Raw genomic sequence first — 13,482 nt, forward strand, 5'->3', positions numbered from 1 at the left:
GTCTTGTGTGCCACCAAAATACCTTGGCGTTCCATTGGATGCATATAAGTCAAGCGCGCATTATTGGAAAGAACGTGTACTCAGCCTAAAGCGTTACGCCCAGACGTTTATTCCCCATAACCTCTCAATTTTTGGCAGAGCTAAAGCATGCAATCTATTCCTGGCAACAAAATTATTCTACGTACTGCAAATACTACATTGTTTCAGGGTTTACATTCAGAAGTTTCATCGAATCTTTGCTACCTTTATTTGGTCATCAAGTTACGAGCCGATGAGGCGTGACAATGTTTTTAGACCAGTTTGTGCAGGTGGTCTTGGGTTGGTGCATCTCTTTATTAGACAATTGGTATCCCGTTTTTTCTACTTTCGGGACTGCGATCATCCGCTGCTTCGAACATTTTTACAAGTGAATCTCGTCGATGTTTTACCAAGTATAGTGGTATCTGCTAATTGTGCCTCGCCTCCCTATTTGCAAGGATTTATGCGTGAAGTGTATCAATCAGTGCAGTTTTTGACAGTAAGATTCTCTAACGACTATTTATTCTGTAGTTCACGAAAAGATGTATATAATGCCATATTAGATATGTTGTTTCCTGCACCTTTGTACCGCTCACTATATGTTGGATTGCCTGGACACGACGTGCTTGTGCGTGCGAAGAAAATGCCTACTTCACCAACATCCAAGACATTCTTCTACAAAGTGCATACACAGACGCTGCCTGTTGTTGCGACCGAGTTTTTGGATCAATCCCACCGCTGACTCCAGTTGTCGTGCCGGTGTATTTGGATCCGTCCCTTCTCGACAACCATGCTGTTGCTACGAGAGGGCAGCGTCGTACCCGGACTCCGTTTGGTAGCGTAGTCGAGTCTCCGGGTTGAGGAACTGATGCTAGCAAGATGGGAAAACAATAAGTTTACTGGCACTTTTGAACACTGAATTTACATCGTTACAAGGTAAGAGTTCAGCGACGAGCGTATTGGATGAGCCTGTTACCGAGGGCTCAGAGCCCCATTTCTCACTCAGCGCCGTCGTTTTAACCCCTCAGTTTGGCTCCTCCCTCTTGATGACCACCAATCACACACACGACACCTCCCACCATGGCACAGTCCATTTCACTGTCGCGGAGGGGTCATGGCACACTTGAAGCGGCAAGAGTCCGGCGGTTGACGGCACGCAGGTGGGGAGAAGCAGGATAACAGGTTCCTCGTGCTTGCCCATGCAGATCTTTTCCCGACGGCAGCAAAAGGGTTGCGGAGACTCCCGTCCAAACATACCCGTCAGGTGGCTTCGGCAGCGTACCAAGCCAAGCCCAGGTGGTCCATTGTCTCCGGCTTTGCCGTCCCAGACTTTTGAGGTCGAGATTCTGCCCATTGTTGGTCACTCGCCGTCACAGGAATTCCGTTTCGTGGAAGGATGCAGGCGTTCTAGCAGCGTGAGAACGCCTCCCGACTGCCGGTCATAACACTGTGAAGACCTGGTTAAGCAGCAAAGGCAGCTTTGTATCTTCAGTTAACTGTCGCCTCTGTGAAGTTCCGGAAACTATAGAACATTGCTTCATCAGCTGTAAAGACGCCACACTCTTCTGGGACGTTCTACAAAGGGCTTTTAAAAAACAACTCGATTTAAATTCGTATAGCATACGTTAGCTCATGCCACCCAAAAGCCATTCTATGCCTGTTGACGTGCTATTACTAATGGGTATGTACAGTTTATGGAAAACTCGCATGTTAGACAGGCATGCGGAACCCATGGTATCATCGCGGTTGCATTTCATTCAAATGGCTCTTCAGCTAAAAGACTTTTACGAACAATTAGAGTTTCAACCGGACTAGTATCCACTCTTCATGAAATGTTTTTTTTTTATTTAGAAGATACTGCGGTCACTGAAGACCAGGCAGGTGGGGAACATTACAATATACAAATATGCAAACATCGAGAAAAATTCAAAGGAATAATCAACTTTGCAAGAATACAAAATGGATAATACAACAAATATAACAAAAATATAACAAACTATATATAAAAATAAACAATGGCGGAAATGGAGCAATGTCTTAAAGCACAAAGAAAAACAATATACACATGCGTACAGACAAATTTATGCACTTGGGAATGCCTCAAGTATTACAAATACTGACACTAACAATCCGAAGAAGTGATATTGCATAAACACTATAATAAGGACTAGAAGTACAGAGAAGGTGCACTTATGTCACGGTTGGGATGCTCCGAGCAACGCTTTCTCGAAGTCATCAGATGAAACGACATCAGGTGGTAAGCTATTCCACTGAATAATTGTTCGGGGAAAGAAGGAATTTTTAAAGGTGTTAGTCCGAGTGGTGTATGGGAGCAGGTTACGCATATGACGATGCCTAGATGCGCGAGGAGAGAATGGTTGTATGTATTTATGGGCAGGAATATTCAGCTTACCATTAAAAATGGAATGCAAAAATTTCAGGCGTGCGATTCGGCGGCGATCTTCAACCACAGGGATAGCTTTAATGTATAGCTTTAATACCCTTTTAGGACTTCTGTGTAACGCTTGTACACTGGTAGAGGCCGCCTTGAGTATTTTGTTCGCTATGTATGCTAATTACACACATTTGTAATAAATACCATGAAAGAAAAAAAAAGTGACCGTGGCGCAGTGGATAGCGTGCCTGGCATCTGTTGTTGCGGACGGAGCGGTTGTGGGTTCGATGCCCGTTGACGAACTTTTTTTCTTTGCCATCTGATCGTGTAGATTTTTTCGACGTCATTTCCGTGACGGAAATACGTCACTGAAGTCATGGTGGACCCCGTCATAAAACACTTTCGTTCTTTCGTGTTAAAAACGAGCGCGTCGTTCTCTTGGCATTTCTCGCCTTTTTGGTGCAATTGGTGACGCCAGAACGGTGATTCACGTGACATCATTAGGGTACATTCTCTCGACTGGTCCATAGACGAGAAATAACAGTTGTGAATTGCCTCCCACGCTGCCTTGCCATGCAGTTGCGCAGTGCCCACCCGTTCTTTCTTGTCTCGCATGACTATCGTGCGTGATTAAATGATTTCGCTAAATTTTGTGCGTTTGCGACTGCGCATGCAGAGATAACACAGTGTAGCCGACAAGCGCGAAATCCTGATAGGTTCAACGCTTAGTGTTGACATTGTACGCGCGCTTTATGAAGAATTAAGTGGCGAGGAGATATCGCCTGTAAGAAGGGTAGTGAAGGCGAGAACGAAACCAATGGAAAAGGCACCGGATTATTTGGTTCTTCCAACGGAAGAACTCTTTACAGCGGAGTTGATGCAGCTTTCCAGGAAAAAGGCGAGCCCGCTTCCACGGTTATGGCATATTTTTTATTGCGACAGCAATTATATGGACACTCTGGACAGGTTTTCACCGTCGCCGTCATGTTCCGTATAACGTCCAAATCGATAACATCGTTCCGCACATCGTATGTTCTGCCCGCGAGTAAAAGCTCGTGAGCGCTGGCTAGGAACACGGCTAAAGCAGAGATGAAACAAGCTGGCCACCTCCGTTGCACGGAGGGCGCATGCGATAACATCAACCCGCGTGCAAGGGCTGCCATCGATTGCTCCTCAACCAGAAAGGAAACGCCCCGCCCGTCTTTCGCTCGACGAAGAAGCATAAAGGGGCACCGGTGTAGAGGGGGGCTGCGTGGCTCGAGCAGCCGCTGTGGACTTTGACTCTAAGGCACGGTCGCGAGCGCTGGCATGCGCGCTATCTCGGTAGACATCAGCAAACGGCTCGTATACACTCTTCTATGCGCTGTGATCTCATCGCTTCGTGCTGTTGCCACTGATACGACAAACTGCACGAAAACCGTTTCTCTCCTGGGAGCGGCCGTATTGCCATACGCCAGCGTTTTGTAGAGTTACGCGTTAAGGGGGCGAAACAGACGGTACGATTTTGCCTCCGATCCGGCGTGCGGCGTACGACCATTCAGCACACACGGGGTGAACGAGCAATCAGCCGTAGGCTCCGCCCACATACGGCGCCTCGGCATGTACACTCGAAGGACTTCGTATCCTCGTAGTGAAGCGCAAAACAAAACTTTGCACAGCCACGCTTCGTTCTATTTAAAAATAATCACTAAAACTACGCCTTCGCGAACGACAAGCACATCGCAACAGCTCGCCGTCACTCACGACCCCGAGAGGTAGGCCTATCATGGCGGACGCCGGCCGTTGCCTACGCCGTTCGCGATCACACGTGAGCTCGTCATAGAGCGCTTATTTTTGCAAACACGATTAAGCTTTGTACTCGCATGTAACGCGTTAGCATACGCTATTACTTTCTCGGCGTCTTCGATGTGAAGAGCAAAGTTGGAAGCGAAGCGAGCCGGCTCGCCAAGACGACGGTGTCGCTGTGTTTACGTGCGAAATGGCCTTGCATCGCTGCTCGCGATCTCGCTAGCGGTTTGGAAACGGGCTCTGTCTTGCAGAAATGGTACACTTCAAACATCACTATATTCAATCAGGAATTATTTCATGTCATAAACAAAATGTACCAGGGGCGTAGGCAGAAACTTTTTTCTAGGGGGGCACCTGCATGATCTGGAGTGGGGGCAGGGCAGGTAGAGGTGGTCGAGTGTCATTTTGTGCTGTGTATGCCATGGCAAAAAAAATTCGGGGGGGGGGAGGCACGGGTTCGGTGTGCCCCCCCCCCCCCTCTGGCTACGCCCCTGAAATCTACTCGATGTTTATCACGACGCGCCGCCGCGAGCGGCGATGTCGGAAAATGCTCCGAGGCTCGACTCCACCGACGCGCCTTGGCCACGGTGACCGGAGCGGCGACATGGATAGGGCGCCACCAGCGGCGTGACGACACACGTTTCCCGAGCTGTCATTGGCTGCGGCCTTCCGACGGTCCGATGCGGCGGCGAAAATATCTGCCTGGTTGAATACACGCCGCACATGCGATGCGGCGATCCGATACGATGAAACGTCACGAAACGTCACCATTCCGGCTTCCGCATCGCCACGCCGGGCGTCGCATCGGATGGAAAATCGCACCGTCTGTCTCGGCCTTTACGCGAGATCGAATAAAAAAAATTTGCAGTGGCTTAGCTCAGCTATGCCAGGATATACGTAGCGTTAGCAAAGGTTCAGCTGATTATTCTGAGCTTTCCAGATTGTCTAAGATTAGCTTGATTGTCATGCTTACTGCTGCTCCAATGACACACACACGGTATACGTATTATGTGGCACATGCATATTTATTTTTGCTCAACGTCAGGTTGCTTCTTCATTCTTAGTACGCTGAACCGCTAACTGCCAGGCAACTACTTCGGGATCCGGTGACATAAGCTTCTCGGCTCTTCGGCGCCGTTGAGCAGCATTTGCGCTCTCCTTCTCCATGGCGTTACCCACCTGCAAACGCCAGTCAGAGGCGCTATCAAGCGGCAGCAGCGCATTGTCAGACGGCAACTGCACAGCGAAGGCGAATAGCTGCGCGCGCCATGACTACGACGTCACCCCTCCCGAATGCGCAGAGCAGCAGCGGCGAGTCGCGCGCGCCGGCGCCAGTCTGTCTGCCCGGCTACGACGCCACTCCTCCCGCTCGCCGCCACCAGTAGTAAAGCCCCTATTTTAACCAGTGGCGGCGAGCCGCGCACGGCGGTGGCGGAGAGCGCGTGAGGTGCCGGCTCCGCACCTATCCTCGCGCATGCGCAGCACGGCTCATGACGATCCACACGAAATCGGCTCCGGCTAGGCAAGTGTAGCTAACGCTACAAAAAGTTAGCTGCTATAGCCTTCGTTCATATAACATTACGACATGTTGCAACCGCATTCACTGCTTCGCCCTTTCGGTGCAACAGATGTTTTTCAAAATTCAAGGGCAAGTTTCTATCCACACCAACTCTCGAATCCACCCACCTCCGGCGCCACGCCGCCGCCGATACGATGAACCCCGCGCCGTTCACGCGCCGCCGCCGGCGATTTTGGGACCGGCGCACAGGTCTAAGTGGAAGGAGTCTAATGCATGTAATATTGCGTGGCAGAAGCGTAGAATCGCGCCAGGTGTCAAACCGTGTGAATTGCGCAACGACTGGGTGTTTTAAAGACCCACCCATTATAAATCGCTCAGACATATTTAATCATCATCAGCTGCAAAGGCATCAACAAAAAGTATAGAAAAATCACAGCATATCCACGGGGTGAATGATGATGAGTGGGGCGAAGCTACGGAGGGAATCATCTGTAAACCGTGAAACTCTTCCGTGAAATGCGCCCAGTACATAATATAAAGAGTGTGAAACATCGTGTATATATTAAACATCAAACTTTTATTGTACTGTTGGTTTACGTGGTCCCTTCATTATCACTTGTGATCGGTGAAATGCAAGGAAGAAGTCCGCTCCCGAGCGAAAGAGCGCCAAGAGCGACCGCATTCCCCGCTCGCCCTGTGCGAATTAAAGGCAAGGCTAGAGGGAAGACAGGACGCGCGTTCCACGACGCAAGATCGGTAGCATGCCCAACGAAAGCCAACGGAACGCGATCGTGCAAGTGCTCCGGCTTCGCATCGCCTCATGGTTCCATTTAGCGTCCCAAAACCAAATATATTGCTCAAGGTGTGCCTTGCGTTTTTCGTAGAAATAATTTCTTTATCATGTACATTAAGACGAAAAGTTGAAAGCTCACTAGAGTGTATCGCCCGCAAAGTATGTCTTTTAGTGTGATTTAACTCTCGTACGGCAGGGTCCTCGCGCCGTTGCCGGTCCACCTCGCCCGTTGACGATCGGGCGAGGTGGCTACATACAACTAGTACTACTACACTTTAAGAAAAACATCTGGCGTTCTTTCGTTCTGCTTTTACAAAACATCTGGCGTCTTTCGTTGGTTTATTTCATCAATCAACGGCGTTTTGAACAGAATTTTTATTGTTTAATCACGCACAGGAGAAATCTCACCAGGCACTACCTTGGAGGTAAACAATGGCTGCTAATGGGAATGAGAGACAGAAGAAGTCGGCTTTTAGCTAACACTTACACTTCTACTTCTACTAACGTTTCCTACTGGAACATGCCAATGGCTGCTAATGGGGAATGAGAGACAGAAGAATTCGGCTTTTAGTTAACGCGCACGCTGCGAATTTTTTATTGTTCAACAACGCACAGGAGAAATCTCCCACCGGCACCACCTTGGAGGTCAAAGCGTAAGACTTGTTACGGACTACTACGATGACGACGACTACGAGGGACGAACGGGTGCCGCCTTAAGGAGCTTCGCCCCTAAAAGTGAGCAGTTGCGTAGGTTCGCGTCGCGTATGGGCCCTTCGATGATTCGCAAAAGGAAGAATTACGGCGTAGTGGGCACTTACCAACCGTATACTTGCGATAAATGGCAGGGCACACCGGGTTCGGACACGAAACACGAAAAAGACGACACTAGCGCTGAACTTGAACTGTATGCAATTATATGGACGCTCTGGACAAGTGTCGTCTTTTTCGTGTTTTCATGAGGACGAAAAGGGGTCTGTGGTTCGTCCTTTTGGAGGGTAACTGCACTGCCACAACCATTACTCCCTAAAGGATGAACGATTCGTCCTTTAGGGAGTAACTGTCAGGGGACGAACTGTTAGTCCTCAGTTGTTTTGAGGGACGAAATGTCGGGTGTAAGAGTTACCCCTTTTAGGGAGTAACTGATTTATTCCTCTTTTTGCATGATAGCTGCGTAGGGACGAACTGTTACCCCTGATGGGACTAACAGTTGCTCTTTCTCGATAAAAAAAAATCAATTTATTACAGTTTCTGGTTGAATTACCGAGAATTTGGAGGTTGATAAACGCATTTGACGACATATACAATTAATACACAGAAATAAATTTAGAAGTAAACTACAGAAAATTCACAACAAACACACAGGATTCGAACTCGTGACCATTGAATCAGCAGTCGCGTACGCTAACCACTATACCACACGCCAGTATGTAGCAGAGTGAATATTACCGGGGCTATATATGAACAGGCACCGTCTAGAAGCTGCGCGTTCTGCCATGTTAGTCAAAGTAGCAAGATTCCTTATATTAGACTTCAGCCTTCAGTGTTTCGCAAGCAACCATTCGGTGATCACGTTCATGAAAGTGTAATATGGGTTGGATTGGTTTTTCTGCGCGCGTGTTTCGAGCGAATTTGGGCGCTTGATGAATGTATGTATATATAAACGTTCTCATATATGCTCCCGTCGACGTGCCAAGCTTGCTCGCTTCTCACTGTGCAGAACACGGTTGGTTATATCGTTCAGCGAAAATGTCTGCTTAATGACAAAAAAACGAAAGCGTCTAAAGAAACAACCAAGTTTATTCAACGACTCGTGTCAATTCGACAGCATCATGTGTACACATAAATTGAACAACTTTGTTGAATACAGAAAATAGGATGGCTTCCCTGTATTATAGGAGAGACAATGAAAACTGCAATGTTTTATCCTAGTGGATGCTGTCCAGCCGACGTCAGGAAGTGCAACAGCACCATCGACAGCTGCTGAGAGCGTGTTCATAGCTGCAAGATGTTGAAGACGTTTCTCAGGAGGCGCAACGCTCTCATTCATCGATTTCCTGAAAAATTAATTGCAGGAGCATTAATATTTCGGGCAGAACTGTTCGTGCACTTGCAGTTACGTCACAAGGCGTCTGTTAGAAATGCTGCATGCGTAAAAATTAGATGAAAACTGCTCTTTCACAGAACCTGTCATATAGTGCAATGGAACAGTTCAGAATGTGTTATGAAGTTCGAAAAACCCGTCCTCGAGTTTAACGTTTCACGCTTTCACAGCCACCCGCTAGTGGGCCCACTTATTTATCAATAAAGCTTGCTCTTCATTTGAGAGATAGAAAAATTAAATGATTCCTAGCATCTCTACAAACGAGCGAAATCGCCGATGCTGTCGCCGACTGCCCGTGTTAGCGGTGCTAAGCCTTTAGCTAGACATATATACTATTTTAACAGCCAATCTTAACAAATGACTTGTTTACCTTGCAATAGAAGATATTGTGCGGAGTTTACGTCAATTTTCTTTTAAAAAGTCGCGAATATTTCTGATAAACAACGCTTCTTTAGGCAGCACTGAAAACAAAACTATTTTTGAACAGCTGTACTTGCTACAGCTAATGTTGAGCCTTCACCGAGGTTACCATGTTTCGATGGCCCAACCATCATGCTTGTAATTCTATAGCAGGCGGGGCAGCACTCGCGACGCTGTATCGCGCGAGCTCATCAATCATGCGTGTTTTGTTCGCGCAGAACGTGAATGTTAAACAAGCGGTGATCGTTACATACCAACTGCACACAGGTAAAATCACGCGGACTAATGGCAGCCTTGTTTACACTCACCTCTCAGGCGATGTCCCAGTCGGCGCGTAGCATTTCGACAGCGTAGCACTTCATTCCAGTAGCAGATCGCGTTTACCACAGCGCGAAGATGATTCAGTGCACCACAAGTGACAGCAATCGCAACCACGAAACGAGAACACATCCACAACACACCGCGAAACCGCCGAGTCCTAGCTTGCCGTGCATACGACGAGAACACCACGCCGCGCATTGATACAGCTTGGGCGCGAGCACATTTTTTTTGTGTGTGTGGGAGCTTTTTCACATTTGTTAATTATTATGCCATATGAACGATATTACTTTACTTCTGCCGCAGTTGCCGTAGTTGACAAGACCGTTTACACCTAAATAAACTGTTAACAGTTCATTTCTTTAGCGGACTCTTTGAATACGCGCATGCTGACCATTCGTTCGAGGCCGCCACTGCGCCGGAAAGTTCCGTGGGAGTAAACGTTGCTCCCTGTGGTCTAACAGTTCCTCCCTCACTTTGCACACGGCACCCTCGTCTTACAGTTCATCCCTCCGGGGACTAACTACCTGTTGCGGGGACGAACTGCAGCACTTACTCCCATTTCGCACCTTTGCGGCTTAGAGTGTGTCCTAACCCGGTGTGCGCTGCCGTTTATCGTAAATATGACCAACCAACTAAGTACATTTTAAGCGTATACTCGCAGTACGTGGCATTCCAGGATAGTTTGAAACGGGCAATGTCACGCACGCAGTCGTTCGTTTTCTTACGGAACGGTTGATGCGTGCCCCGAGAACCGAGTCAAGGCTAGCAATTGACAAGGCGATGTGCACGGGGCCCCATTGCGCTATCGCGTTCTACTCTTGAAGGCGAAGCTCAAGTGTCCTTCAAGTTTTCGTGGTAATAGGTGGCACCAGGTGTTGGAAGTGCTGCGGTAGCTAGTCGAAGCGTGAATTAGCGCGGTACATAAAAGAAAGGCAGACGTAGAGATGTGTTCCTTTCTTTTTATGCTAATACACGCTACGTTCATGGATGACCAACTCGCCCGATCCCTTCTGAATGCAGAGACAAGGCCGCTTGTCGAAACGCTGGTTTCTGCCACCTTTTCATCTCTTCAGGCTTCCCCCGAACCTTTTTTGGACACCCGTTCAGGATAGTCTCTTGCGTACATAGGACCGCCGGATTTTTCTTTCGCCTAGCCACCCAAAGCTTGGCTTCAAGAAGCATTGGGTAACCAGTCAACGAGATTTCTGGCGCTTGATAATTGATACACTGTAAGCAAAATACACAGCCGACACGTATTATGAGTAATCACATCGGTAATAATATTTGCTGGGGTTTTACGTGCCAGAACCACGATATATAATTATGAGACATGTATAGTGAATCATTCGATAGTCGACGGTTTCATTTCGTTGAGAGTACACTGGGTTTGTTCTGAAATAGTACAAGAGGGAATTCCAAATGCGTCGCACAACTCGCCAGAGCGGCCGTCTTCACCCCTGTTTTCACTTAATTATAGGGCGCTTCTCATTCCCAGATGGGGTTGAACGAAGCGGCTAAAAACCGGTCGCCGTCATCACAGCGCATAGGCGCAGTGAAGCTGTTCACAGCAGAGGGGGCCCTGCACCTCAATCGCGGCTCGCCCCCATAGCTTATTCTTGCCTCTGACAAGAGGCAAGAATAAGCTATGGGGGCGAGCCGCGATTTGAGCTTGGAACCCTTTGAGCTTGGACCCCTTTAAGCTTGGAGCCGCGATTGAGCCATGGGGGCGAGCCGCGAAAGAGCTTGGACCCCTCATCAGGACACACAGAGATGTACCAACGTATGTTTTACTTTTATTAAAATGTGTAACTTCTTTATTCTTCTAGCGCTTTGGCGAATTCCAATTCACCGCTCTCCTACTTATCTCTTGCTTCCGGAAAACTTGGAGCACAATGCTAAATACTGTATATATGCCACAAATAATGCATGGTCTATTTTTACAATTAGTTTTGCGGATTTCTGGGCCTGTTCGCTGAATGAGCTTTGAACGAAGCTCACGCCTGTCGGCTGAATATGAGCATTCATCTGTACCGCAGCCACGGCGTGTCGGGTTCGTGCGGCCTGCGGTCGTGCTGGCGCACGCTGTCGCCTCTGGCGTCGGTGGGGCGCCTTCTGCGCAGCCGCTATCGGCGCTCGGTGCGGCTGCGGCGTCCGGGCGACCCTCGCGCTCGGCCCTCGGACCTGGTGCACGTGCGGCCGTCGCCGGACTTCTGCCGCCCGGAGCCCGGTGTACCCGGCAGCCAGGGACGGCCCTGCGCCGATCCCTCGACGTGCGGCCGCCTCTGCTGCGGCCGAGGATTCGAGACGCGCACGCTGCGGCGGCTGCAGCGCTGCCAATGCCGCTTCCACTGGTGCTGCTACGTGACCTGCGACACGTGCGAGAGCAAGGTGCAGCTCCACTCATGCCGCTGAGAAGGCTTCCGCATGGGCCTCGTGCCAAAGGCAAAACAGTTTTGCCTTTGCGCTTCAAGTTAATTAGCTGTGGAATACCGAAGCCCGCTCTGTTGTGTTTCCAAAGGACAAACACTTTCTAACGGCGTTTGATATATGTTACCTCATATATTAGGAAACCGAGTACTGGATAGGATGTAGTCATGATTGGCACACTTAGCACAGACAGCCGTATTCGGGATCTACAATAGTGGCAGCTACTTGAAGGGCACCAAAGAGAAACGCTAAATAGGATTCGAGAGATCAGGCCTTGATTACTGGAAGGTCAAACTTGCACTTTTGCAATTTTCCGTTGAAACCTCAGCGTCGCGCCAGTACACGGACTTTAAAGTATTTGCGCTGCGTAGTGGATGTTCTTGCAACTTTTTTAATGCGCAGCATTTCTTAGCGAACCAAAGGCACTTTGAGCGTTTCCATCTATCCATCTAGCCGCTGGGTGCTCTCCTCCTTAACTTGGTATTATAGGCCGACATTGGCATAGCATGAGGGTATGACGAACACGACGGTCTGGTCATAACATGAATAGCGTGAAAATCCTGTCGCCTACGTCATGAAACCCTTTCCCCCAATCACGTGTGGCACATACCAGTATACCACGGGCCGTGTTACGCGGGTATGCGCCGCAGGTGATTCATAGTTTACATACCCAGGAATGGTGAGAACAGACATTGGCACTTCAACGCGAGAGAGTTTATAAAATCCGGCGTCGGCAGCGTTGACCCGACGAATGCGAAGAATAAAGGACAGGACAGGAATCGAACGCAGGCATTCTAGGTGGCAGTCAAGTATTCTACCACAAAGCCACGCCAAGTTTTGAAACTGTTTTGGAAAAAGACTCTATGCAGGCATCATGTCGGCGCATCGATAATCGTGGTTGCACTTTTATAACAGCTTAATAAACAGTGCATTTGTATTCTTATGACTCAGCAACCTATAGTCAAGCGTTGCTCGACCCCGGAGGAATACGCTAACGAATGTTACGTCTGACATTCACATCATCGCGCCGTAGCGTGCACTGAATTCGTTTCGACAATACTGATGTTTGTGCTCTAACGTGAGTGCTGAGATTACGTCAAACCATAAGTTACACTTTAAATGCCACTGTAGTCGACCTGCCTGGTAAGCCCATGATGTGCACACTACTCCATTAAAAAAAATTGGCAGCGTATCTGCGTGCTCTGCTGCAAATGCCGTCTAAAGACGATAGAGGAGGCACTGCGTTAGAGTCACTGGAAAATCAGAGTACCGCAAAGGTAGGCTGCACGCGGGCAACATTCGGTGGCGGCGACCATGTCCCTTCCAGACCGTCCGGCGTGTTGCTAGCGTGTGTTGAGAAGTGACCGATCTTTTAGCCTCAGTGCCGTGCTACGCTCGGTAGAACGGCATGATGTGTGTGTGTTTCTTCCAGAGGATATTAGAAGTGATTTCGAGTCATCGACAGGTATGGATCGACTGCGCGGTTAGCGGTGTAACTAATGAAACGTACGGCGAATGTTGCCATGTGCTCGCGAACTCTCTTCATGGCTTCATCGGTCTCTTTTCGTGTCACGCCGGGCGTGTTCGCTGGGTCCGGATCTGTAAACATAGTTGCACTAGCGCAGTGACATCGTGCGAGATGCCATTTACTTCGACATTTGGTGAATCTTGACTGTTTGCGCTAGCTTTGCAGTCGGTGT

General features: G+C 48.8%; 1 protein-coding gene across 1 annotated transcript; it reads left to right on the forward strand.

Moving 5' to 3' along the window:
• Positions 1–11,368: 11,368 nt before the first annotated feature.
• LOC119397702 (protein Wnt-16) lies at positions 11,369–11,767 on the forward strand. The gene has a single exon (XM_037665121.1). The coding sequence runs from the start codon at positions 11,369–11,371 to the stop codon at positions 11,765–11,767; it is 399 nt and encodes a 132-aa protein (XP_037521049.1).
• The last annotated feature ends 1,715 nt before the right edge of the window (positions 11,768–13,482 follow it).

The sequence above is a fragment of the Rhipicephalus sanguineus genome, chromosome 6 (genome assembly GCF_013339695.2).
Source record: "Rhipicephalus sanguineus isolate Rsan-2018 chromosome 6, BIME_Rsan_1.4, whole genome shotgun sequence".
NCBI lineage: Eukaryota > Metazoa > Arthropoda > Arachnida > Ixodida > Ixodidae > Rhipicephalus > Rhipicephalus sanguineus.